Raw genomic sequence first — 27,704 nt, 5'->3', positions numbered from 1 at the left:
CACTGTTTTTGAGATGGTCTGTTTATGTCTAGGGAAAGAAATTGGATAGAGGCACAGAAGACCAGGAATTGGAAAAGGCCACCGAAGTAATCCAGGGCAGCCCCAAGAATAGACCTGGATACCGGCTGCTCTCCTTGGTGGCATGACTTTTAGAACTGCAAAATGTTATCCCGTGTTCAACCCCTGTAAGGTTGGCCTGTCATCTTCTCAAGCTCAGACCTTGCTGTCGGGCAGGGGGCGGGTGGCTGAGAGCAGATTTAGGGTTTGCCTAGACCTAATAAATGAATCACTGCCATGAGATTCGAACCCCACTCACTCTCTTGTTCACCTTTCCTATTCAGGCTGCCACTGAATCCCCTTGGGCCTCGGTGGAGCTTCTTTTCAAGTAGACTGGCACAGCCTTGCACTGCTAGCCCCTGTACGTACTGCCAATGCGGTCTTGGTATTATCTTATTTGTGGCTCTCCTATGGACGTCTACCCATGTTACTTGGATTTGTATTTTTCTCTTCCTGTTGTCCTTAATCACATGCCACACATTGTTTAACTGAGGAAGGCTTTTGGGCTGAGTTCAATGGCTCACTAGAAGGGCCAGTCAAATAAGAGGTTGGGTGTTGAAGTTTTAATTAATGGGGCATTCTAAAATAGTGGCTTGTGTGACTGTTTTTTTGTCATCTACAGACCATTATATGTAATTTTCTCTTTATGCTCTCACGCAGTATGGGTGAGATTACTATAAAGCAGGCCTGATCCTTTCTTTGCAGCTACTTCTGAGCATTTTAAAGAGAAACAACCAACACTTTATGCATTTAACTATGAGATGCCCATATCTTTATATTTTGATACCCCTTTCAGACTACAAATGTGAGCACTAGCAGTTAGTAGGATCCCAAATAAAGGGATTCCTTGCAGTGTCCCCATTCTTGATAATTAAAAAATTTACACAGAAAAATAGGTCCATGTGGTGAACTCAAATGAAAGTAAAGCAGAGACTCTGTAGGCCAAGCACAGCCATCAAAAAGGGAAATCATTCCCCGTTTAATAACCATAAGTTGCAGATGATGTTAGTGGAAAACAAGAATCCATGATTAACATAAACAGGCCAGATGGTTTAAAAACTGCCCGGCTAGTGGTTTGCCTGGACTAATTGTTACATGTAGCCGACATGGCCAAAGCTGGTTAGACACAATCACATCCATACATAATTTACACCGCATAAAATATCTTTAAAATAAAGAACTAGCTCTTAAAAAATATGCATTCTCTGAAAGACCAAAAAAAAAAAAAAAGACACTGGATTCCCTCATTAGCGACAACATAAAAGAACAGTATTTTACTGCCTCCTAGTGGCTCAGGCAGTAATGTGGTTTGACCCCAGACGTTAAAATACAACAGAACTCTGGTTAGTAAATATATAACAAACCCACATTTTTTAAAATATATACATTTCTTCTCCTTAAAAAATTTACAGTTTTATCAACAGTGAAAAATATTGGACTCTTCCCAAGTCAGCTAATGTGAAATTAAAAACCTCTTTTGAAAAAAAGGTTTAGAGAACCCTTTTTATAAAGTGCCACTGGCTGCAACTATTTTTTTTGCCTTAATTATTCCTTTACCACTAGTCATCCATCACCAGAGGATGACTAATCCACTTGAGACAGGATAAAAACAGAATCTTTAAAAGAGAGAGAGAGAGAAAGAGGAAAACAATATCTATGGCTAAGAGGCTCCCATGTGGCTGTGAAACTCTGCCAGCCCTTGTCGGCTCCCTGCTCCGTTCACTCCCCTTTCATGGTCCACCAAGACGTTAAAGGGTGGTGGCCTTTCCCCCTGCAGAGGCCTTCCCTGCACTGACAGGAGCGGGTGCCCCTGCCCTGCCCTGCCCACCTCTGGCCTGCTCGCTCCATCTCCCTTGCAGATAAAAGCTGGCCACTGTCTGAAGCCTGGGGCACATCAGCTGTCCTTTTCATCTCAGACATCACTTTCAAAATAAAACGTCTCAGTAGGCTAGGTTCCAGCCTGTAAAGCAGTGACCTGGTGATTCCCCCCCCCTTCTTTGCTCAGTTAATATTTCATTAGCTGGCAAGCTGGCATCCTCTTGGACATATTTCTAGAGGCTACGTATGGATAACTCTTGGTCCTCCTCTCGGGGCTGCTCCCCAGGAAGATTCACGGCAGGCATAAGTCTAAAAACGGGCCCTTTGCTGCACTTGGTTCCAGTGAGGAAGAGGAGGAGAGCCGTAGAGAGAGGGGGATGAGACGGGTGCCTTGGGATGACCACCTTGCAGCCCCCCCCCAACTTAGCCAGGTTTAAGTTTTTTAATAAAAGGTGAATAGATTGTGTTTTCTCCCCTACGAGGAGAAAGAAGTAAGGGAACAGTGTTTGAATCTGGGAAGAGTAACTTTTTCCCTTTATGTCTGACCACCAGAGGGTGCTTTAGACTGTAACCTCTGAATCAGGGTCTGTCCGCGCTCCCCCCCCCCCCGCCATTTGAATCCCCTGAAAGAAAAAGGAAGACAATCCCCTTTCCCTCCCAAGCCTTCTGGCGGGCTGTGCCTTGTGCAATGAATGAATCAAAGGTACTTGGGAAAGAAAGAGGTCAAGTACTTTTCAGTTCCCCTGCTATTGAAATGTTGAGCCTGCTATTGAAATGCTGAACCCATTTTGTCCGTCTGGAAGTTTTGGGAACTACAAGTTGTGCCAGCTGGTTCCGGGAAGAAGAAGAAATGGGTAGTGTGAGGGATTTAAATCCACCCAGATTACATGGTGCTTCCTCTCTTGAAATGCTGAAGAAAGCAGCAAGGGCTTGTCTTGCTCTGCAGGGTGCCAGGCTACCCAACCACCCTTCACGGTGGCAGCCAGGGTGGTGGGCCTCCTTGAGGGCTCAGTCCCTTGGCTGCCGTCACTGCTGATGGCCGTCGACACATTGTTGGCATCGCTGAAATGGCAAGACCCAGAAATAGGGGACTGGCTGCTGCTCCCTGGGAGCAGCACAAATGTCTGTGGTGTTTATGTAGGCAGAGGCTTCCCTCTGGCGTCCGTCTTCCTCCACAGCTCCTCGAAGCAGCAGGGCTTTTATCAGTCCTTCTTTGTCACTTCACTGTTACGGGATGGGTGGTCAGGATTCACAGGCCTGGCAAGGTTCTGGGGCCTAGACAGAAACCGAACAGGCCATGCCTTGGCATGCTTTGGCCCTCCTCTTGCTTCACAGACCTTTCAAGGAGATGGTCCTAGCACGTACACAAGCAGCCGTGTCTCCTGCTGGGCATTTTAACACCCAAGCGTCTGTCTTCATCAGGAGCTATCAGGTGAGGAAAAGGGTAAAGTGCAGGAAGGGGAGGCCGGAAAGAATGGTAGGATGTGAGTGAAGCCAAGGCCGTCCGCTTGTTGTCTCATGTCGTGGGATGAACCTCCAACACTGCCTGGCAGAAGGAATTCCACCCCTTAGTCCAGCATGGCATCCAGCTGTTCGGCCAAGTCATCAAACATGTTACTGATGTCTTCAAGGATGTTCTTAGCTGAGCGTGCTGTCCTGTAGTGGCTGAAGGGAGGGGGGGGGGGGGAAAGACAGAAGAAACACTTAAGTTTGGCTGCTGTGGGATTTCCAGCTAGAAACTGACAGCCAGCCCTTCATCAGCTGTGAAAACCTCACAAAGCCTCTGCTTCTCTCTCTCTCTCTCTTGTGTGCAACAGATAAGGGCTGTTTCCCAAACCATGCCTGCAGTGGCTTAGCCTCTTCTTGGCTAATGAGAAAGCAGCTTCTGTGGTGTCTCAGAGCCAGAGCAGAAAGTTGATCAGAGACAGTGTAGTATTCCTAGCAGGGTTGTCCTGCAAGAGAGATGGGGGTGTAGATGAGCCACGAGGTGTGGGTATTTGAGTTTAGGGGTTGCCTGTGGACATGATTTGCCTTTCTGTGGGCAGATAGATGGACTGGACATGGTCCTCCCCTTAGCATACAGAGGAAGAGGTGTTGGATGTACTGGATGGTCAACCAATCTAACTGTAAATTTCAAAGACCATCCAGTGCACAGACTAACTTGCTAGTATATAGTTTTGTATACTAACCAATCAGAGGGAAGCTTTAACTGTTACTGGTCTGTAACTTCCTCTTCTCTCTCTGAGGTGATTAAACCTCAAACAAGACACTTACTTGTTCTCTCTCAGATCTTTACACATTAAGCTATTGTTTCATACCTTTAAGATGTTTATTATGTAACAAACTGAAACCTTTAAGAATGATAACCTCATGTGAGCAGAATAGACTTCTTTATTTAATGATAAAAAGACCTCCTGAGTATTTTGTTTAAGTGCGAGTGTTTGGTGAGGGGAGATTACCAAAAAGGGTAATCCTTGTCGGACTAGGGCAACCCAGGCTTGAATGTGCCTCGCTGGATTGGTTGTATATACAGTGGTGCCTCCCTTAACGACGATAATCCGTTCCAGGAAAATCACATCGTAAAGTGAAATTAAAAACCCCATTGAAATGAAATGAAAACCATTCAATGCGTTCCAATGGGGTAAAAACTCACCGTCCAGCGAAGATCCTCCATACGGCGGCCATTTTCGGTGCCTGTATAGCGAGGAATCCGTCCCTAAGCACAGCGGGGAGCCATTTTAAGCACCCGGTGGCCATTCTGAAAACCCGACAATCAGCTGTTTTTGATCGTCGTAAAGCGAAAATTGGTTCCCAAAGCAGGGAACTGATCATCGCTAAGCGAAATTCCCCCATTTAGACAATCGTTAAGTGGGGCATGACTGTATATTTCAAAGACGCCCGGGAGCTGCTCTTAACAACTGCAGCACCAAGACATTCTATACTGTTCCAAAGTCGCTCGTGAAGAATGATGGTCAAGCTGTGACGTTAAGGACAGAGGCTCTGGCTTGCCCTTGCTCCGTGCCCAAACTAGGCCTCACCTGTCTGCTTCCTCTGTGGAGATTTTCCTTTCGGCTGCTTCAAGTGTGGAGGCCAAAGAGGAGTTGGTTTGTTCCAGTCTTTGCTGAGCCTGGATCATGTCTGGAGATGCACTCGGAGGCCTTGTGGAAAGGGGCACCCCAAAGCCCGTGGGCTTGCTGGTGAGTCCTAGCTTTGTGGGGTAGGAGGGACCCGTCCCTTCTGAGACCATCTCTGTGGCTGCCCAGGGGGCGACCGTCTTGCAAGAGTTCTGTAGGGCTTGCTGGTAGATGGTTTTTGGTCCTGAAAACACCAGCTTGGTAGATGCAATGTGCTTTGCTGAAGTATCTGGAAGGAGAAAATGGGGCTTAAGAGTCTGACCTGTGGCTGGACAGCCTGCACTTTGCCTTGGAGAGTTACGCAAACACTTCCTGTTTGCTCAGCCTTCCCACAGCATCCATGTTTACCGTTGGGTGCAGCCATGTCCACCTTCCCTGCTACCTTTCACTCTCTCACAGAAAGCAACAGCATGCTGCCTACCAGAATCTACACTCTCACCCACTCGCACAAATGCCCCATATCTCCCAGAGAAGACCCCGTCCCCCGCCAGGTTGGGCTGCCGTCCTACGATGCACACTGGCTGAGGACCAAGGAGCTCCATCTTCTGCAGGCTGGGGCTTGAGTACATACAGCTGGTAGGTGTTTTTTCTGTTTTTCTTTCCCTGCTGTGTTTAGGATACACATGGGGGGGGGTCTATGAAAGTGCTACCTTTTTAGGTTATAACTTCCACTAGCCATGCTAACTGGGGGATTTTGGGAATTGTACACTTCCAACTTCCAGGATATGCATGCATGTGTAAAGTTTGTAAATCCAAAGTACATGTTGCATACTGGTATGTCTAACCCTTTTCCGTCAGCTTTAGAATTTATAGACCCTGGCCTTCCCAAGCAGAGATTGTGACTATTTCTGTGGTGAACTAATTCGACAGCTATGCTGAGAAAATCCTATGGTGCAGCCTATATAGGGCCCTTCTGAGATTCCCTCTCCTTTTTCTTTTTCAGTCCTATTGTGCCACCAATCTTTTCTCTCTCTTCCCTAGGGAGACTAGGTCAGCCTTGCAAAGGGTGGATTAAAAGCCCTCTTTCCTTCCAACCCAACCCAACCCCCACCACTGCCTGCCAACCCATTCACTCGCTGGAAGGAGCCTTTTCCCAAACAGGAGAAAGAATGTGGTAGTAATTCTCTCTGCCCCGAATGCAGAGTGCTTCCAGATGGAGGGGTCCTCGTACTGCCAATCAAAAGGCATTGTGCAGGAATTCCAGCACTTCCTCCTTGATGAAAAGACACAAGACACAAGGGGGAAACCATGGTGGGGACTGGAAAGGGGGGGAACACACAAAATGAAGATTATGGTAATTGGGGCCCCTGCAAAAGACCACGAATGAGGCAGGATGGCTGCAGAATTAATGGCCTGAACAAGCTCAGGGAGAGCCAGAATCCCTATGCATTATCTACCTATGTACACACACGCACACACCCCTTGAACCACTCACTGCCTACCTGTCACCATGGACGGCGTCCTCAGCTGGACCAACCCTCCTTGCCTCTCCATCTGTGGTGCTGGCAACACCGGGCTGGTTGGCTTCAGAGAGACGGGCGGCTTCTTGATCCCCCTTTCCAGAGAGAGAATACTTTTCTCGATCTCAGCAATCTGGAACTCCATGGTGTCATCATCCAGAGCATCTCCAGGTGACAGTGGTGGCTCAGTCACATGCAGTGATGGCCCGCTGATGCTCACGGTCTGGGCCTGGGCATACTGTGGGCCTGGGGCTGTCGTGGCTGGGGTGGGGGCTGCCATGCCAAAGGCCTTGAGCACATTCTGGAGAGGCTCCCTCTCTTTGCCCCTGGGTCGTCTCTTGACGGTGTCCGACTCGGTGAGGTTGAACTCCAAGACGGGGGTCTCTTTTGCTGGGGTGCCTGGTGGCTCCTCCCCACCAGGCGGCGCTTGGGCAGCATCAGAATCTGCCACGGAGACCTCTGCCTTGAGCTGCCCAATAGGCTTGGGTCGCTGTTTGATGGTCAGGTTACCTTCCTCTGCAAACGGAATGCACTCGCTGGAGCTGTTCTGGGAAGAGCAGGGGGACTTGGAAGCATCGTCTCTCCCGCCCTGTTTCTCATCCTCCTCGGTGTCCGACCGGACATCCTCCAGGCTGTGCCGCAAAGCTTCCGTCCTGGGGACCGCAGGTTCGCTCAGTGTTCGTCTCCTGGGAACGTTGCTTTCGAAGGCTTGTCTTTGGCCGTTCGTGGCACTCGGGGCATCCCCTTGAATGGAGTTGTGGAGACCTGCTCTGTTGGCGACCTCTTGACCAGAACCCGTGGACTTTGGAGGCTGGAGAGGCTCAGCTGGGCTCCCATCCCTTTCAGGTTCTTCACCTGCAGCTGCCAGGCTCCTGGCAGGACCATCGCTCTCCCAGGCATTCTCTCCTTCATCCTGGGGCGAGCAGGAGGAGGCAGACCCTTTCTGTCCTTCCAGGCCTTGTTCATACTCTGAGTCAACCGTCTGGGCACTGGAGACAGAGCTGAGGCGTTTGGGAGGTGGGGGCGGAGGGCCTTTTCTCCGGGCACGGATCGCAAAGGACTGGCTGCGCAAGACCTTGGCGTCTGCCGGCGGTTGCGTCCGGGGCACCTGGCTCCGTCCAGGCCGCCTGGTGAGGGTGGCGTAAGAGCCCACCGTGCTCCCTGTGGACTCCTCCTCCTCGGCCTCGCCATCAGACAAAGCATAGCGGTTCAAGCTGTGCGACCGTTTCTTGTGCCTCGAGCCCTCCCCATTTTGCCCCTCAGTCCCTGGCTTTGGAGGTCCCTGAGGGGCTTCTGTAGGTCCACAGTGGGAATGCAGGTAGGAGAAGGCTCTCTGGGCTGAGGACTGCAGCAGGGTCTTCTGGGAAGAGGGCTGGGCTGAGGCCTTGGCCTGCTCAGGCGCCGTCGGCAAAGGAGGTGGCGGGGACTTCAGGGAGACGTGTGGGTACATGAAGACATAAGGGGCGGTTGCTCGGCTGGCTGTGTGGGGTGAGGCACCGGGGGAGGTGGCTGGTGGCACATTGGGGAGCTCCGAGGGAGGTGACTGTGGGAAAAGATCCCCTTTCAGAACATTCGGCCTCTGGTATTGATCCATCCCCTCGGGCAGATTTCTCTCCCTCAAGGGACTTCCTGCACAGCCGCTGGAATAGCCGTTGACTCCCTCCGGACCACTGAGCTCAGGAAGACTTTTCCCGCAGTTCTCTAGGCCGGGACGAGCCTGGGTGGAAGAGTGGCCGCTCCCGCTGCTCCCGCTGCTGCTTTCCCCACTGCCCAAGCTCTCCTGAGAACGGCTTGAGGCCATGCTTTGGGAGAGCATGTTCTCCTGGGAGTGCCCCGACCCCCGGGACCGCACGCCGATGCTCTCTTGGCTCCTCGACATGCCGTGAGTCCCCTTGATGGTCAGCGTCTCCTGGCAGCTGTTGGACATGGCCGTCTGCAGCTCGTAGCTTAGCTCGCTGTCCTGGAAAGTGGTCATCTTGGGGGTGTTGGGAGAATGGCCCTCCCCGTTCTCGACAGACTCAATGGTGACAATGTCCAAGGCCCCAGGGATCTTGCGCCTCAGGGTGCTCGTGTCCGCCTGGCTCAGGTTCTTCCGAAGGTCTGTCAGCCTCTTGACAGCCAGCATGATCTTCTTTTGGTGGCCTACAAGGGGGCACACAAGGGTAACAAGCAAAACACTTAAGCTCAGGCACAGCAAAATGGGCCGCCTTTCCCCAGCCCACTCTAGGGGATTCTGGGAGCTGGAGTCCAACCCATGTGATGAAGGGTAACAGGTTGGAAAAGGCTGCGCTTGGAGAACACTCTCCTGGCCCCACCTTCTCAAGCACTCTCAAAGGGGAACAAGGAATCTTAGGTCAACTGTAGGGTGAAGGCTACTGAGGCAAAGAATATACAGCAAGATCCCTGAATCCATGCGACTGATACCTGTGGTTTCAATTCCCCATGGTTGATCACAGTCCCTGCGGCCTTTGTCCCATCTCCTTGTATGATACTCTGCACTCTTATATCTGCAGTTTTAGGAATCCACGGTAGATTGTGGGACCGATCTGCCACGGATGGTGTGTGTGTGTCCTACTGTATTAATTCCAGCAGCTACATCCATTCTAGAGGAGAGGTGACTCCTCTGGCTTCCATTAACCGGCCAGAGTCAAAACTGAGAGCAGCCACAAGCCTTCTGAGATCCAGAGTACTTCTTTAGTGTGTAGACCAAGATTTAGGAGATCCAGATTATGTTCCTACTTGGCCATGAAACCTATTTGTTGGCCATGAGCCACTTACTATTTCATAGAGTAACCTTCCTGTTAAGCTCAAAGGTGGGAAGACAGAAGAAACATGGACACTGCCTTGACCTCTTCAGAGGAAAGGTGGGCTATAAACATGATGGGAAAGTACCCTGATTCAGAAACAGATGTTACTGTGCCAGATATTATCTCCCACTCTATCTCGAGTTCCTTCATCACCGATCCTACCCCCCCACCTCCATCACTCACTTCCTTGTAGTGTGGTGTAAACTACCTCCGAGGCAGGAGCCACAAGGACCCAAGTGCTTGCTGATTTCTGCATTATGCCTGCACCCTGCTAACAAGGTCCCTCTCCTGTGCCTCTCTGGGCTGCTTTTTCCTTGCCTTTAAAATGTTAGGGTGCTCCTGTTTCTGACCACAGAATTGGAGTTGCTGCCAAAAGGAAAATCAGGGAGAAGGACGGCCTTGGAACAGCAGGCAGAGAGTGAAGGAGAGACTGACTCTGGGACATGGGGAGAAAAACCACAGGATTGTCTGTCTGTCTGTCTGTCTGTCTGTCTGTCTGTCTGTCTGTCTGTCTGTCTGTCTGTCTTTCTTTCTTTCTTTCTTTCTTTCTTTGGAGCGGGTCTCACCGGCCGTTGTGTGCCCCTGATAGCTCCCAAGTGTGGTTGGTTGGGGACTGAGCCAGCTGGCACACTTTGTGCCGTGACCATGCTAATGGGCAAGGACAGGGCTGTCTTTCCCCCGTGCCAAAACAGGCATCCAGTTACCCTGAGAATTTGGTTCGGAGCCAAATACCACACTAATGACTGCCTCCAAAGAAGAGGTGGGCATGGTTTCCCCCTCCCTTCTTTGTCAAGGCAGCCCCTTTGACCATGGGCCAGTTGAACGCTGATGGGGAGGCCTGGCTGGCTAATGTGGAAACAAGTCCTTCCTCATCAGACCAGGGGGGGGCTGAAAGAAGATGGGAAGGAGCCATGCAAAAGGGGACCAAGATCTCTTTTCTCCTATTGCCCTGGGGATTCTGCCGTCTGCTGGTCTTTGACACGGAGAGGGGGTACCTATGGGAAGTTCAACATGCCAGTCCTTCGGCAGTCCCAGAACGGTTCCCCTAGGAAGGGGGAGAAGGCAATCCGTCTCCTTGCCCCAAGCAAAAATCTAGCACTACATTCCTAGCGAGGCGAAGAGGCTACAGCTTTAGAGAATGATGTGTATGCCTTGGTGAAACGGTAGGATCATCAGAGCTGTGAAAGCTGGAAAGAAAATGAGAAGGCTTGAGAACCAGGAGGAAAGAAGATAAAGGAAAACCATGTTTCCCCACTCCCCCTGTTTTTTCTCTCTCCGCCACCCATTCGCTTTCTAGTCCTTCACATTATCTGTGCTTAATGATGGTTAAAGAACAAGGATGACTTAAACCAGGCTTCTGCAAGCTAGTTCCTACTGGATGTATCGGGACCAGAATCCCCATCGCTCCTACCCTGATGGCTGGCAAATGTAAGAACTGTCGACCAGTCCATCCAGAGGTCACCCGCTTAGGAAAGGCTAAGCTTTTGTATCCTGCAATCTTTGCAATGATGCAACCCCTGCCAACAAACCAACATTCAGACAGACTTCAAGCTGGACTATCTGCTTAGGAATGGGTCTGAACTGTCATCCTTTGGGGAATCTGGTTGATCACTTCCACTCAATCAAATCTATCTATGCACAAAGAGAGTTATCCTATTTCTGCTCCTAGGTGGCGGACACCAGGAAGGGATGCACAGCTTGCCCATGGCTTTCATTGTTTGGCTCTGGTGGGCAAAAGCTTATGTGGTGGAATAAATGTGGTTAGCCTTCAAGGTGCCATAAGAATCCGTGCTGGTTCTGGAATGAAAAAAACCTTCCTCCAAGCCACTGCCTGGGGGAAAACTGGATTTTTCTTTCTTTTGCTATACTTGGGAACTCCTTTTACCAACCTGGTGCCCTTCATATGTTTTGGACTTGAACTCCTACCAGGACCAGCCATCATGGTCAGTGTCGGTAACAATGGGAGGTTGGCAGTGTGTGTTTATAAAGTCCAGCCGTCAGGCAGCACAAACGAAGTAAGCACCCTACAACATGCTCAGCATTTCCCTGGGGCTATACATTCCAGGAGAGACACAGTAGGGAGATACCAACTGTCTTTGGGGAGCTTGCAAGCCCATTCAATTCATGGATGCCCTCGTTAAGGATTTGTGAGCTCTATGGTTTCCCAGGGCACAACAGTTTATGTCTTGTGGTGGACATAAATTCATGCCACACTATGGCCAAGATCCTTGTTGAAGCAGAAGGGTAATCATGTAAGTGTTTCCCACTCTGGCAGGCTCTCCATCCCAAGACCGATCACACAACCAATCTGGCAACCAGCATAAGGCCAGGCATGCAAACAGGAACCTGCCAGATGTTTATGCTGGACAGGCTTGAAACAAACAGACAGAAAGCAGAGGTTCTTGAAGCGCTCGTGGCTCCAGGCAAGTCTTTCCTCACCCAGCTTATTGATGCCAATCTCCTGCAGGTCCTCCCAAGTCAGATCTGTTACAATGTTGATGGAATCATAGCCGTTGCTAGCCAGCTTCTTGTGGTACTGGGGTAGCCCGATGGCACTCAACCACTCCATCAGGTCATCCTAGAAGATACAAAAGTTTGCAACTTTCCCAATTTATGCTAGCTTAGTACAGCTAGAAACGGGCCTGAGAGGGTTTTGTAGACACTACAGGCAAGAGCCTCTAAAGCAGAAGAATATGGTTCATAAGTGACACCCAAAACAGCATTAGCTTGATATTCTGAGCACCTAGAAGGAGGGGTGGCAGACAGTGATGATATATCGCTAGTGAAGATGTGCCAGAGTCAATACTGTGGCACATGCTAGGGGCTCCTTCTCAAGAAACTCAGAATGAAGGGAGGGGAAAGCCTTAATGATACCATTCGCTAGACCTGAGAGCATGAGGAGGAGGAGGAGAAGTTATGAGTAGTGATGCCCCATAGCATTTTTCAAAGTCCTTTGTAGACAGATGGTCAATTTTATGCTACAGATAAGTATTTGAGGCAGGGAAACAGAGACTTGTGCGAGGCAGGATAAATAAATCCATGACAGAGATAAGGCTTGAATCCAGCTTTTTCAAAGTCTAATCCTGTAATCAAAGGACCAGGTAAGCTCCATCTTGCTTAAGATCCCCAGAAATTTTTCTGTGACTTCCCACCTTTTCATGTGATAGGCTCTGGGCATAAAATGACTAGGTTGCACCCTGCTCTTAACACCCTGCATTTTACTTCTCTGTAGGTTTCCGAGCTGCTTGCCATCCAGGTACCATACTTACGGGGATATAGTTTGGGAGCCATTCAGCAATGGTGAGCTGCCCAATCTCAGTAGAAATTTTCTTCCTGTGGCCCGGCTTGGTCACCCCGATGGCAGTGAGATCCTAGAACAAACAATGGCACAGGTACCCTCATTGATCTACTAACAGTCACATCCACGATGTCTGGTTTAAAAGGAGGAGTTGTTCTGCAAAGGCACTTCTGGGGAGAAAGTGGCAAGATTTCACCAAGCGAGGAGGAGGATGCAGAGGGGTGATGGCTGGGCAGCCAAGAGACCCGAGTTCTTCCCTTCCTTCTGCTTGACCCGTCTACTTTTCCTGCCTTACCTCGGGTGTCATGCGACTGATCGTGGGCACATCATAGCCTGCATTCAGGAAGTTGGCTGTGTAGCACTCCAGCTGGAATTCACACAGCCAGTTGTAAATGGCTTCAGCATCCTGAAAGGTGGGAAGAGAAAATTCCCCTGGTGAAGATGATGCTGTGAAGTAGATTACGAAGGATACACATATCCTTACAACTGATTCACAGAAATAACGATGGCATGGCTTGAGCTCACCTTCCCCCCCCCCCCCCACATACACACACAGGCGGCAAGAACGCAAAGCCCTCCAGAGTGCTTGGAGTACAGGCTCCATCATTTACCAATTGAAAAGGACGAGGCGAGTTCACAATCCAACAGCTCTGGAGGACCGCACTTCCCCACCCCAACCAAATGGGTTGTACCCTCCTACAGACTAACAGGATAAACACAAACACAGCCTTATGAAAGGGGGCGGAGGAGTGTGTTTGTGGAGGGGTCTGGATTGTAGCGATCCCAGAGAGGGTGGTTTTTGGAGCCTGGCAGGTCTGAGAAAGAAGTTGGAGAGAAGAGACTGAGGGAAGGGGAGAGATAATACAATGTGTATGAAGGATTGTGCTGAATGAACGTAAAGCCTAGGCATAAACAATGTTCTTTTAAAACTGTTATTTTAATAAAGCCTTGTTTCCTCTATTCAAACTGAGTGGTGCTGAGTTCCATACCTGAGGGCTGGGTATGCAGAGAGCATGATAAGGACCTGAGAGAAGGGGCAAAGATATACACCTGCAGCGAGGGGGCAAACTGAAAGTTGGTGGCAGCCAAAGAGGAAGAGAAGAAAGAAGTGAAGCTTCTTAAAGAGGACATGTTTACTCTTGTGGTGATTTAAAGAGACCGCTACCTGCACGGTCAAGGGACAAGGCACAGGGAGGCTGGCCATCGATATCAGAATGGAGAGGGTGGGACACATACCGTTTAGCAGGTCTCTCGGTCTCTGCTAGTGGAGAATGAGGGCTGCAGGCAGAGAAAGGGACCTGCTGCTCTTGTTAGCTTCTCTGCTGCAGCAACGGGAGCCTTCCTCACCCTGGCCACACCATCATTTGCACCAGCAAAAAGAAGGCTTGTTGGGGAGTATCTGGGCAGACAAGACTCTCTCTTTCACTTCAAATGCTGCCTAGGCCAGGTTTTATATTCCTTTCAGGCACTCCTCCTCACAAGAACCTCTGGATTTGGTGGTTTCTCCACTTTGCATATATTCCCTCTCCCCACCTCCGTGGCTTTCGGCCGTCCTCTCTATGTTTCTAAGACTTAGCCCAGGTGGTTTTACACTGGATGTCACCTACATAATCCTTTTTTTAAAAACATACGGAAGGGACCAATGCAAAAAAACTCATGCACATTCATATTCCTCCATCAATTGATTCCTGACCTTCCCCTCCAGGAGCTGCTCTGGGCGTAGATACTGGTGGGAGAAGATCCGGTCGCTGGTGTTGCAGTTGGAGAGGTTCTGGTGCCCCAGGGGCCCTGGCAAGGAGGCAGAGAGGAGAATCAGAACGTGTCGGGGCCTGAAATGGAACCAAGGTGGGGCACAAGGGCCCAGGGACCCTTGGGGGCTACCTATCCTTTGTTTTCATGACACTTGTGTGGGGAGAGGAAGACTGAAACAGACACGAACATTGGCTTGATTTTTAATTTTCATTCCACCTCTCCTCAAAGGCTAGGGCTGGCAGACAACAGCTGGCTAGGGAGGGAATTGCAATAAAATGAAGTACCTGATTTATGTGTACATTATACAGAAATTACTAATCGACACCACAGTACTCACCACCTGCTTCACTTGTTCTTGAGTACCAGGTCAAACAAGACCATTTTACCCTTCTCACCCAAAGAGGTCAGGCTTAGGATGTAATGACTGTCCAGGGAAAGGGCATTCCCCCAAGATGGCCTCCCCACCTGGCCCTGCCCTTTGCCAGTGGAAGCATCCTGTCCCCACTGTGGAAACAGCCACCTCACCCTACCCCACCCCACCTAGCCTTCATCAGGATGAAAGGAGATCCCTTTTCCAAACGGATCTGGCTTCCTCTCACTGCAGTTACCACCAGGCACACGCCTGCCTGGTCCTCCCAGGCCTTTTGAACCCGACAGCCTCTCCTCTTACCTATCATGGGATTTGTCTGGCCATTGAGAGAACTGGAGCCCAAGAGGTGCTGCTGCAGATCCTCACCACCAGGCGAAAGTGGCTGCATTAAACAGGGAGGGAGGGAGGGAGGTCAGAAGAAGGAAGAGACCAAGGGATCCTAGGCATCGCTCCCTTGCTGGCTTCCCCACAGGCTCCACATTTGGCACACAGCAGCCGCAGTGAATGCAGCTGGGGATTAATTCTGACCACCCAGAGTGCCATTTCTGTTTCTACGTGGCTTCTTAGGTGCTTTATACATCAACGAAAGATAATATTTAAAGCTCAAAAATAATCAGCATAAAACGGCAGCTTTTGTCATTAAAAAGACAAAACTAAAGCTAAAAACAATACAAATATTAAGGAACAAACAAATACCACTCTGAGAATTGGCAAACACAAGCAATATCAAAAACACTGTAAAAGCAGTAATGCATAACAATCCATCTAAAAATCCCACTCAGGCAGCCCGCCACTGAGGGAAAGCCTGCCTGAAGAGAAAGGTCTGTGCCTGCTTGCGGAAGGACAGTGAGGAGGAGGCCCGGTCTGGCCTCCTGTGGGAGGGAGTTCCAGAGTCTCATAATGGGAAACACGGTCTTTGAGACAGCTGGGCAGAATTCAAAGTGCTGGTTTTTAACCTATAAAGGCTATTTTGGGCTTTATCAGTTAAAAGCAGCAATTTGAATTCTGCCCAGAAATGGATTGGCAGCTAGTGAAGCTGCTGTAATGGGGGAGTTATGGGATCTCTGTAACCAGTGTGTTTTAGACCCACTGAAGTTTCCAAACACTTTCCATCAGCAGCATCACATAAGAGTGTATTACAGTAATTCAGCTGAGATATAACTAAGGCATATGTCACCAGTGGTCAGATCAGACCTCTCAAGATAAAATCACAGCGGGTACCCTAGTTTTAATTGTGCAAATGCACTCCTGGCCACCGCCGGGACCTGGGCATCCAGGTTCAGGGATGAATCCAGGAGCACCCCCAAGCTGTGCCTCTCTTTTTTTCAGTGGGAGTGCAATCCAGTCCAGTGCTGGCTGCATCCCTGTTCCTTGATCTGCCCTTCGACTGACCAGGAGCACCTCTGTCCTGTCTGGATTGTGTTTCAATTTATTCACCTTCATCCAGTCTATTACTGATACCAGACACTAATCTAGAGCTGAAAAAGCTTCCTCAAATTTAGGGGGAAAGGAAGGTAGAGCTGGGTGACACGGAACCCCAAAACTCCAGACAAAACCTCCAAGCGGTTTCATGTAGATGCTAAATAGCACAGGAGACAAAACAGAACCCTGAGGGACCCCACTGGTCGGGGGCCCTGGGTGTCAAAGAGGAACACCCCCCCCAGCACCACTTTCTGAGTTCAGGTCAGGAGGACACAATCATTGCAGGTGGGGGTTGGGGACAAGGGAGAGGGGGGCACACAGGGCAGGTTTTAATATTTTGGTGCAGAAGAGGCAAGGTCTGCTCACCTTCACGTTCTCAATGAGGAGTCCAGTCGTTTGCCCGTTGGTGCCCTCAGTGCTCTGACCGCTGCCAGCACTCCGAATGCTACCAATACTGCCCTCGCTGCCTACACTGTTTCTGTCACCTGCTGTGGGGAGAAGGGAGATTTCAGCATGGGGGGGGGCTGAAAGAAGGGGTGGGGGAAGAGGGGGGGTCTCCTGTTTCCCTTGAGCACTAACCAAAGAGGGCCAGTTAGGAGGTGGAGGCTCACAGGTGGCCTTGGGCTTCCCTGCAGCCTTCACGACAGAGCCCTTGAATGGGGGGGGGCTGGCTCCCAAGGAGGAAGGCAACGAGGATCCCATGCAGGAACTCAGCAATGGGGTGGCTTCTCTCCAGCAACATCACGTTAGTAGGATCCTGGCCCCCTACCCCAGAGGATGAGGCAGAAAATCATTCTACTTCCACCAAAAGCCCCCCCCCCAACCGCAGACCATCTCACACAAGACTGACAGAGGGAAAGAGGGAAGGGAGGTGTGGTGTGGGAGGCACAGTAACAACTAGCAGGGCAGGATGGGAAGGCAGGCAGGTTGGCATCCAGGTGGCGGGTCCCATCTGTGTGGTAAGGAGTAGGTCTCCATGGCAACTGTGTACCTGGGCACTGAAGGAGGTCATGCCAGTGGGAGGGAAGAGCACCCCCTGTTGATGGGCCAGGCAGCTTGGCCAAGGAAGCGTACTTGGGGTAGGTGTGCCCTGATGCACAAACGTGTGCAGTGAAGATCTCTGTGAATGGAAGGGACTGTCTGAATGAGCGGGTGTGCCTTGAGTAGAGCTTATTAGTGGCAGGTGAGTCTAGGTGAGAGGCCAGAATTAGCCACGGATGCCTACTTCCCGTAAGCACTGAGGAAAATGTGCGCCTATCTCAAGAAAGCTGTGATGGTGAAGGCCCACAGACATGTGCCTCAACTGGGTGCACTCCAAGGGCAATTATGCAGTGCATACAAAGGGGAGTAACGACCGATGTCATCACTGCTTGGGCAGGTCTCTGCCTCTGAGGAAGAAGATGGCCTCAAAGATACCCAATTAGATGTGGATGGGTCAGGAGGAAAAGCAGGTGCACCTCGGTCCCTCAGGAAGCCTCTCCCTGCTCCACCGCTGCTTCTCTCCTCTCCTCCTCCCCACCCCCCTCTGTTGCCCCCCCAAGAGGAAGGACCTCCCTTGGCCCTCACTCTTTCCCAGCAGTGCAAGCCGAGGGAAGGCTTGCCCAGCCCAGCAGTGCAACCCTAACCTGGGCTTTCAGGCGCCTGGGCTGTCCTGGTCAGGGTGAGATGGCCACAGGCTGCGGTGACGCCGAGGGTTGCCTGCGGCGAAACAGGCAGAGAGGCGTCTGTATGTGGCTGCAGCCCACCCGAAGGGGTGGCAGTGTCAACCTGCTGGCCCTTGGCAAGGCTCTGGCACGGGCGTAAGGGCACCACACGGGGAAGAGTCAGGCCTGCATGTAGAGACAAAACACGCGGGTCAGAACAGGGGGCGTGGTCAAGGCGAGGTCAGCCGGGGGGGCCCTCCAGGACTGACCTCTCCCAGCACAGGACCTCAAAGAGACTGTGAAGATGGGATGGGATGGTGACAGGCGGCTGCCAGGGCTCAGGAAATGCTCAGCTACTCTTGGGAGCAGGTATGTCCGTGGAGGGGGTGTGGACACTGCTCAAGAGTTTATAACATGAAGAGGATTAGAACAAGGAATATTCCCAGACTTTTTCCAGGGAAGGAGTCTCTCAACAGCCTACGGTGTAGATCAGCAACAGGGCCAGAGGAGGCCACCACCAAACACAACGGCATTTATTCTTCCTTTCTTCAATCTTTTCTCTATTGTTGTTCTTATGCACCATCAAGTCCCTTCTGACTTAGGCTGATTGTATGAATTAACGCTCCTGTTTTTCATAGATCTGTTCAGGTCTTCTGAACTGAAAGCCATGGCTTCCGTTATTGAATCAACCCATCTCATATTTGGTCTTCCTCTTTTCCTATTGCCTTCTACTTTTCCCAGCACTATTGTCTTTTTCACTGAGTCTCTCACAATCCTTTCCTCTAGGCCTACATAAAAGGACTTCTGCTTATGAAAGGGTACCTTCTATTGGGTTCTTGAAGAATTGTACCCAATTATACCATTTCATCTACATCTGGAGAAAGTTCAGAATCTATGAGGGTTATATTCATTGCACTTTTGTCTCTGGAAAACAAGACCTCTTTGATCAGAGGCAACAGGAAGACAAAGGAAATAGAAGTATATGCGTGCACATCTGCGTGCATGCATAGTATGGAAAAAGTGCATGCTACTACACAATTAAACATAAGAATGCATTCTTATCTAGTCAGGAATAACAGTAATGGTGCTTCCCTGCCTGGCCCTAAGTTCAGTTACTACTGGGTAAATGGTGACCAATAACTATCCTTGAAAAAGGTGGAATCCAAACACATGACTTGCTCAGTGGAGTTTCCAGAGATGACCTCTGCCACTGTGATCGAAGAGGCTCTACAGCTAACACTACGTACCCTTCAACATACAGTACATTTAATCTTTTCCTACCTAATGGAGTTTGTGTCAGAGTTAAAACGACGGATGAAGATGTAGGAAAAATATGGGACAATTATAAAGGAAAGCTCAGTATGTACAGAGTGAAACTCCCTCTTGGAAAGAAAGTATGCATGAATGAGGTGGTGGGATTTTACAAGGAAAGCCTCATCTGGAACCTCCTCTGGATGAAAGGCAGAGACGTTGAGAGTATGCTGACCCATCTCCCTACAGCTAGGGAGCTGCAAGCTTCCTACGATCAGGAGTAGAGATGGGGGTATTCGTATGTGTGTACGAATATGAATACCCCCCCCCCACAGGTGGACAAAACAAGGGTCCAGCCTCTTGGGGCTGGAGAGCCCACTCACTGTCAGATGCTGCTGTGGGTTTCATGCTACCTCCAATTGCTCCAGAGCACCCAGTTTGTAAGTCACTCTTCGACCCGGCAGAGAGGCTCATTGTCCCGCCTTCTGTTAGGAGTGGTTAGCCGACCGCGAGCTCCGGAGCCATAGGAAGGGAGTGTGGAGCCCGCAGCAGCAGCGCACGGTGAGTGGACAGTCATTATATCCCTCGTTATGTCCACCTGTGCAGGGTATTCATATTTGTATACAAATACCCCCATGTCTAATCAGCACATTCCTCTTGAGCAGACTTCTCCAGATCACCTTCATACTGAGAATGAAAATGATTATATGGAGGATTAGAGGAAAGATGATTCATTTTATGGCATCCTTCAAATCTTCTCTTATTGTGCAGGGACTATGGATTTCCTCCCTTCCACAGTCCCTGTTCCTAAAACCCTACATCCTATTGCTGAATTCTTTGTTCAAGTCAAGGTTGTCAGAAATCCTGCCTCTTAACTCTTTCCAGGATGCAGAGAAGATGGGAACCCCTCAATAGTCTCCTGTGAACCAGCTGGACAAAATCCTGCTTACGACAAAAACCAGGGAGCTGATTTCTGCACAAAGTCTGTATGTGAAAATTACTGGAAGAAGCCGTCCTGACTTGAACGGCGGCTGAACCCCAGTTTGTCCTTGTTCGTGTAAAGATAAGAAACTAAGGCTGGAGTGTCCATTGTTAACAAGCATGAGGGTAAGCAGAGGAAGTTAGTAGAACATGAATGCTTTTGGAAGGAAGAAAGGAAGACACCAGACAAATGGGCTCAGACAAAGGAATGGAGTCACAGACACCCCTAGCCACCTTTCCCGCCCTCTGATCTCCCACAATGCTCCCTAGGACAACCTGTCCGCTTGCTGATGACTTCCACAATGGAGGGCGGGAAGTAGCCAACCCGGTCAGTGCCCTTCTGAGAGTCGTGGATATGGCCCTTCCAGCGGCCGTCAGCATGCTGCTCCAGGACCTGACAAAAGAGAACCAATCCCTTTACAAGTGTGACAAGATGGAGGCAGGACAACAGAATCAGAAAGGAGTCATTAAATTGTGAAGGTAGTCGTGAAGCTGGTCCCCGGTGCAAAAGCAGAACTTCCTGTTAGTGATGTGCTAAATCATGGTGGTACATACATAAGGAAGTCTTCTGTTCCAGTTAGGGAGCCTTGGGCAGCTCAGTCTTTTAAGACCTCAATCCCTCACTAACATCATAAATATAACAATAGTGACATTTGTTTTTACAGGGCTGTCGTAAGAATTGCAGTAAAATAAATGCTCAGCTTTGCTTGCATTAAAAAAAAAAGCAAAATAAAATAAAATAAAAAAGAAACAAGAGCTGAACTTCTGAATTTTATGCTTACACCCTATACTTTTCCCATAGTTCTATAGAACTATGGCACACAAACATGGCTCTGCTTATAAGGTACATCTTCCAAAATCACTGTCACTTCTACTACTCAGTGATTCTCTTTTGCTGGGAAGGCAACCTTCTTAAATCATTTCCCCACAAAATCTAGCAAGGTCCCACTTATATAATATGACCCCACCACCACTACTCCCACCACCTGTACTGTGGATATGATTGCTTCTGTTTAATACCAGGATAAAGGGGCCATTTGCATTTTTCCACACACCCCTTGATGCCTGCACAAGGTCTGTCGCAAAGTGAGGATCACCCAGGAATGCTACAAGGGAAACATTTCAGTCACTTAGAAGTTTATATGGTTCTGTTTGTCTCTCACCGTGATCACGTCTCCAGCACGGATATTGAGAGCAGTTGGGTCGTGGAGGTTCCAAAAATCTTTCAAAGCTCGGACCTTCAGGATTCCTGATGCCTCTGAAGACAAAGGGTAGAGGAAAGAGAGAAGGAGCGGGAGAAGGAGCAAAGCACACGCAGGAAGATTAACAAGAAGAAAGAGAAGGAATAGAGGACAGTATCATTCGCTGGACACGTAGAAGATCGACAATACTGTTCTCTTTGCACGTAATCCCTCCTACTCCCCATAAACTGATACAACGTTGTTTGTTGGAGTCAGCCTGTGCTTTCCCACCAATCTGCCCCCCCCCTTGGTTTTCCATGGTGTGTTTGTTTGTCTCGGGAATCAGTGAGTGGTGAAGTGGAAACTCTAAGATCTTGGAGTGTAGTCCCTGATTAAGACATCGTCATGGTTTCCATAAAGATGGTACCAGGCAAGTACATTCACTCGTAGAAGGAATGGCCCAGGCTTCAGCCTGCTCACCTCGTAAGAGCTGTTTGATGTCCTTGCTGGCATGAGAGGTGGTGAACTGGTTCACGATATCCAGGGCCGTCTGGTTGTAGGTGTTGCGGATGTTGACATCAATGCCACCCTATCCACAGAGAGAAGGTTAACGATGGTAGGTATTCCTGTCCTGAGAGGCGCTTCACAGTATAGGCACCTAACCTCGCCTTGGGCTAAGACTAGGTTAGATGCCCTTAAGCTACACTTTCTAAACCACAACCGAGGATAGATAAAAGAGCCCTGTCTATAAGCAGGGGCAACTTGCCCCCAGTTTTGCTTCTGTGATACAGAAGGCTCAGATTTATGAAGCCCTGGGTTTGCCACATCCCCTCATCCTTAGCAACCCAAAGGAATATCGCTGCCTCCTTCACAGAAGTGTTAAGCAACATAAAAAAGGGAAGAAGTGCAAAGCACTCTGCATATTATAGTTCTTCTCCCCCCCCCCCAAAGGCAGCCCCATGTCTATTTTATAACACTGTTTGTAGCTGTTCCTTGAACAAAGGTTATTCATACATGTGAGGATGTTGGAGAGTCATCCCAGCATGCTCTAAGGAGAAGGATGTGGCCATCCTTCTTGCTAGCTGTGCATTTGACAGGTATGTGGAAGGGCGATACAGGTGAGCACACAGAGGGTTTCTCCATTTCAGGAGGAATTCACACAGCTTGGGAGGTGTCGGAATCATTACTGTGTGGGAGAGACTAGTAATACCCTTACGGGGGGGCTTACATCAGTGACGTGGCCTCCAGCGGAATGCCTCTCTGCTCTCTGTTTCCCACTTCCACTCTGCTCTTGGGCCCCTGGTCTCTCCGAAGCGGAGACCACCAAGTTACCAAGCAGCCATCCCAGTCTTTGCTTACAGCTTTACTGTTAGTCTCACCTGAAGCAGCAGGCGCACCACCTCGGTCTTCCCATACAGGGCAGCCTCATGCAAAGCAGTGCCTGTCTTCGTCTGTTTGTTGATCTCGATTCCGGCTTTCAGAAGTTGCCTGGGCAGACCGGAACATACAACAGAGGGCAATGAACAGATGTGACAGAGGACTACAGCCCAGATCCCAAACCTGTGTTGCAGGCTGTGTGTCAACGGGGAATTTGCCAAGGAAAAAGAGAAGGGCGAGCAGGTGTAAGACAAGGGACTGATTTCTGCTCCAAGAAGAATTTAAAAGGAGATCTGGAAGGAGATCTGGGTATACAGTATTTGCCCCACAACTGGTGCTAATTTATGACCTCACACTACTGCTGTAGGGATTTCACTTCATTAACAGTAATTGCATGAACAGCAATTTTTGCCAGAGAAAGATCCAGAAGACATTGAGCTGCTGCTCTTTCTGGAACACTGGGAAAGAGAGTGGAGGCAGTTCAGGAACAGAGAGCCTGCGGTGGCGACCTCTTTCTCTTCTTAGGGGAAGCAGCCTTTGTCAAGACAGCACTCTCTGTTCACTCTTAGTGCACAAAACTACGGAGGACTTGCCTCTCTACCTGTTCCCCTAAAGCCGCAAGCCATCACAGGGGTGTGCGATCCCTTCCACGCAGCTAGTCTGAAACACACGGTGAAGCAGATGCGAGAGTCACTAACCACTGTTTGGAAAGATGGGCATAAACTTCAGGGATAGAAGGAGCTCTCCAGTGTCAATGCCCTGTTTCCAGGCTGTGAAAACAGTGGACCATTTTGTTAATGGGGTGTGTGGGTTGATATCTGGGTCAGTCAAAGGGAGGCGCTCACAGGCATGCCTTCTCAGTCTTTGGCCACCATTTTGTTTGCCTTTTTGGAACAACAAAACAACATGACTTCAAAGTGTAGCATTTTTCACAGGTGTGTTTTTCTTAGAGCTGCAGAGGTAAGAAAGGGTGATATATATTTCCCCCAAGACAGCAAGCAGTTCATCCCTACTTCTGAAAACATTGAAGTAGCAAGGCAGTCCTTTGCTCCTGTCCTTCCCAAACATCCAGCAAACGGTCAGCTCTGCACTAAATGCCCTGAAGCGAGCACGCATGGGCCGCTGAGGGAGGCCGTGTGTCCTTCCTTTTCCACACTGGAAGCACTTGGGTGAGTTTACCTGATGATTTCCTTGTGCCCGTTCTTGGCTGCCAAGTGCAGAGGAGTGGTGTAGTTGGGGTCGCTTGTGTCCTTGGATTGTCCCTCAAGCAGAGCCACACACATGTGGCTGTTCAGGAGCAGCTGTGCCACCTAATGTAGACAAAGCAGGGAAGGGGCTAAGTTGTAGTGGAAAGACGAGAGAGGGACAGAGGGGCGCTTAAAGAAAGCATACACTTCAGGCGGCTGTTCTGCCTCCATCTGACGGAACACGTAGAGCGATCTATGGTCTCATATTTAAGTAGCAGCTTTTGCATGTCAAAGGTCCCAGGTTCCATCTCTGGCATTTTCTGTTAAGAACATCATGGAGCAAGGAAAGGAACTGGGGTCTCCCTGCCTCAAAACCCCCCTTTCAGTCAGAGGAGATCTTACTGGGCTTGATGGGCAAAGAGTGGGTCCTGATCCATGGCGGGTTCTCACAGGCCAATGCTGTGCACCACTTCAGAAGCCATCCTGGTCATGCCCATCCCGTTGTTTCTCCTCCTCCTCCTCCTCTCTTAGGATGAGTTTACACCAGAGATGGGAAAAGTGCTGTCAGACATTTCTGGACTGCAGCTACACCCACCACTGGTTATGTTGACTAGGACTTAAGAGAGCCGATTTTAGATTACAGTATTCCAGCTCCAATCCCATGCTTCATTCCTCAGAGGCAACTCCTACAGGCCAGTATTTTGTTCGATGAACACTGGCTAGAAGGGCACCGCGCAAGCCTCCACCCCACTCGGGGCAGGCTCTGCACTGTGTATCCAGTGGCACAACCTCTCTCTCAACCTGTGTCAGAGCAGGGGGGAAGGGAATGCTTACGCAATTGCCCTTCCAGTCACCATGCACTGTGTAAGTTACTGGCCACTGTGTTTAATGGAACAGGGCCAGATCCAGGAGGGATGCAAGAGCTGGTCAAAGTGACCTCTAGAAGACCCTCCTATGTCACCGAGACCTTTTGTTGCGTTCATGGCAGCAGGAGGAACTGCAGTTCTCAGCAACACTATGAGCCACACTGGGTCAAGGAGGGGCAGTGCCCCACCCGCAAATTCCAGCCACTTCCAGGGGTAACCTAGAAGTCTAGCTGCATATTTATCTCCCACCCGTGTTCCTGAGTAATGTGGTGTCAACAGCATTGTGAGAGGTAAATGTGGGCATCTAGATATCAGCAGCAAGCCCTCACCAGCACACTGCAGATTAGGCCCCTGCCTCACGACGCCAGTTCCTGATAATGGCCCTGCAATGGCATTTTATTCCTAGCTAATTGGAATTTACCTGCAGGATTGCAGCCTAAAATTGACAAGATAGTATCATAGCAAGATTTTAAAAAATAAACAAATCTCTAATCCTTAGCCTGTCAACACACGTGCTCCCACTTTGGTAGGACAAGTGCCATAACCCTGCCTTTATCCACGGTGTTTCACAGGGAACACCCAGCATCTTGGTCTTCAGTTGGTAGCCTTTCTGTATCTCCTCACAGCTAGGTCTATCCTTTCCTTTCTACCACAGAACATCCATGAAGAAAGAAAAGAGGAGGTAGCGATACAACATTTTTGACTGGAATCAACAGAAGTTCTCCTCTCTGGAGCCCTGGGTCCCAGCGAGGCCACACAGAGATGCAGGTCTGGAACATCTCTCACTAAACCCAGCATTGATTTTTCCTTTGGTTGGTTATGTATTTCACTGTACACACCTGTAGAACTTTTTGTTTTCCACTATGCACCCTTATTTTTGATTTGCCACTCCCCTCCGGCTTCAGTGCCACTGACCACCTATTTTGGGGCAAAATGGGCTCCTCTGTCTTCAACCCCTGCATACCAGATACTCGTATGAAGGTGGTGAGCCTGGGGCTTCTCCTGTTCCATTTCTGTCATACATCTGTTAAAAACATATGAAGCCCTGTTTTTTTTTGGGGGGGGGGAGGAGGAGGAAAGGAGGCTACTTGGTGTTTTGATATCCACATCATTACTGAACTTCTGGATAGCTCAGTGGTTTAGGTCTCTGGCTGCAGATCCAGAGGTTGGGAGTTTGATTCCCCCAAAGTGCCTCATTGACAGAGCCTGGCCTCAATAATACAGTACTTAGGTTTCCTTCTAGCCCTGCAATCCTAAAATCCGAAGATTAAATGAATCCAGGATTTCAAAATTGTATGAGGCCTCCTATATTCATTTACAGAATAACCAGGAGGACCAAAAATTGACCAGCCCACCCGTGCCAAACAGGCACATTTTAAAAATAATGTTTATTCAGAGTGGCCACATTCCAAAAAGAGGGGAATGACTCTGCTCCTTTAAGACGTTTAAGGAAGACACCAATACTCTGAAGGAACCCTATCCTGGCACTGCAGAAAACATGACACCTGCTGCACATTTGCCTTGCAAAGTTCTTAAAGGGGTGGAATTCCTGAATGCCTTTTGGAACAGAGTCATCCAAGCTGTCACCATCTCTTCTCCAGCCCTTCTCTTCCCAAGCTGCACCTGCCCTGGCTCCATCAACCTCTCTGCCACAGATCCTGGCTTTTTGTTTTGCAGCTCCTCTTCCCACAAAAGGGCCAGAGACAGACAAGGTACAAAGGCAGGGCTTTACGGAGATTAAAAGAAAAGGCAATTAAGTAAGGCTTTCTCTTTCAAGGGACTTTTGTCTCTCCCTCAGAGCCTCTGGGTCTGAGGGCCCCACCCACAGAGAACACCTACACCAAGGCACAGGGCAGTCTGTCCCGAGAAGCTCTGGGGTATGTATTTTTGTGTGCAGTTGTCCTATTTATAGCTTCTTTGCTATACAAATGAACACTCAACCCACCCCCCTGCCTTGTGATGGGGACAGAGCCTTGCCAGTCCATTACCTCCCTTGGTTTCAGGCCCTCCGGCTAGTATCCCATAGATCTGCTGCCTTTTCCTTGAACTTAGGAGGGAAGCTTCCCACCCCTCAGGAATCCTGAGTCGCCTCTTGCACCTGTCCTGAATAGCAGAGACAGGAATTCATGGCCAGCTCCCTGCTTCGCCAGGTTGGAATCCCAGGCCTCCTGTCCCAGCTGGCCATAGCTCTGCCTTTATGGCCAGGAGAGATTAGCAGGGCTCAGGCACTGTCTGGTTTCTGAGGGGACCTGATTCCAGCCTCGCTGGGCTTCCAAAGTCAATCCAAAGTCAATCCTAATGCTTAAGAGTCACGTTACGTGTCAACATCATGACACGGCCTGGTCCAGGGTGCCATTTTTTTTGGCCCATTCACATACCCTTGCAGTGGCGACAAAGTCTTGTGGGAGGGAGGGAAAGGGCGTCTACAGATGAGCAAAAGCATTTAGAGCCTCCTTCCACCCTGACCCATGGGACCATGCCAGCATTTCTCAGGTTGGAATGAGACTGGCTTGGAAAGGAGAGGGGGTGAGCACGGCGGCTGGCCCTTCACCTGCTCCTGATAGGTGGACGGGCCTTCTGCCAGGCCGAATCACTGAGAGCAATCACCCTTTCAGCATAGGTGAGCAAACACGGACTTCTCAGCGGCTGGCCTCTTTGTTGCAAGCAGTGGCTACAGAGGCTTCTGCTTACCTTCAGCCTCCCGAACTCACAGGCTAGATCCAGGGGTGTTTTCTTAGCTTTGTTGACAAGGCATGGGTTGGACTGGTGCTGAAGCAGCATCTCTGACTGCAGGAAGGAGGGGTAAGAACATGGAAAGAACAATGTAAAACTGCAAACAAATCAAAGCCCTCCTTGTAAGCGAGCCCTTTGTCAGTTCTAGTGGCCACGGTGTCTGGATTGGCTTCTTTTAGAGCTGGCCAGTCTGTTAAATCTAGAAATTCACCCACCTTACTTAGAAAGCTTTCACAGTATTCCCAAGATTACATGAAAACTAACTTAACATTCTGTTACCTCTTATCTCCCCAGGAATTTCTCAGCCCCCCCCCCACACACACTCCACTTCTTGAAAAGAAGGGTCTCTGTTTCACACAAAATTCTG

General features: G+C 49.7%; 1 protein-coding gene across 5 annotated transcripts in view; it reads right to left on the bottom strand.

The window, feature by feature from the left end:
- Positions 1-2,401: 2,401 nt before the first annotated feature.
- CASKIN2 (CASK interacting protein 2) overlaps positions 2,402-27,704 on the bottom strand; it is a 125,120-nt gene continuing 99,817 nt past the window's right edge. Inside the window, exons 6-21 of one of the 5 annotated variants that reach the window (XM_072990550.2) lie at positions 27,296-27,391; positions 23,731-23,861; positions 22,554-22,662; positions 21,655-21,763; positions 21,157-21,251; positions 20,270-20,387; positions 17,744-17,947; positions 16,485-16,606; positions 14,997-15,078; positions 14,268-14,362; positions 12,870-12,980; positions 12,546-12,647; positions 11,716-11,854; positions 6,452-8,611; positions 4,914-5,238; positions 2,402-3,540 (exon numbers count right to left, since the gene is read on the bottom strand). In XM_072990550.2, the coding sequence (XP_072846651.2) occupies positions 3,444-3,540; positions 4,914-5,238; positions 6,452-8,611; positions 11,716-11,854; positions 12,546-12,647; positions 12,870-12,980; positions 14,268-14,362; positions 14,997-15,078; positions 16,485-16,606; positions 17,744-17,947; positions 20,270-20,387; positions 21,157-21,251; positions 21,655-21,763; positions 22,554-22,662; positions 23,731-23,861; positions 27,296-27,391 (4,095 nt within the window). In that variant the 3' untranslated portion in view covers positions 2,402-3,443. The remainder of the gene's footprint in view (positions 3,541-4,913; positions 5,239-6,451; positions 8,612-11,715; positions 11,855-12,545; positions 12,648-12,869; positions 12,981-14,267; positions 14,363-14,996; positions 15,079-16,484; positions 16,607-17,743; positions 17,948-20,269; positions 20,388-21,156; positions 21,252-21,654; positions 21,764-22,553; positions 22,663-23,730; positions 23,862-27,295; positions 27,392-27,704) is intronic. The other 4 variants (XM_078386036.1, XM_078386037.1, XM_078386038.1 and 1 more) reach the window with 4 other exon arrangements.

The sequence above is a fragment of the Pogona vitticeps genome, chromosome 2 (assembly GCF_051106095.1).
Source record: "Pogona vitticeps strain Pit_001003342236 chromosome 2, PviZW2.1, whole genome shotgun sequence".
NCBI classification, from domain to species: domain Eukaryota; kingdom Metazoa; phylum Chordata; class Lepidosauria; order Squamata; family Agamidae; genus Pogona; species Pogona vitticeps.
Note: the sequence above shows the minus strand (reverse complement) of the source record. Positions and strands in the feature narration are given on the sequence as shown.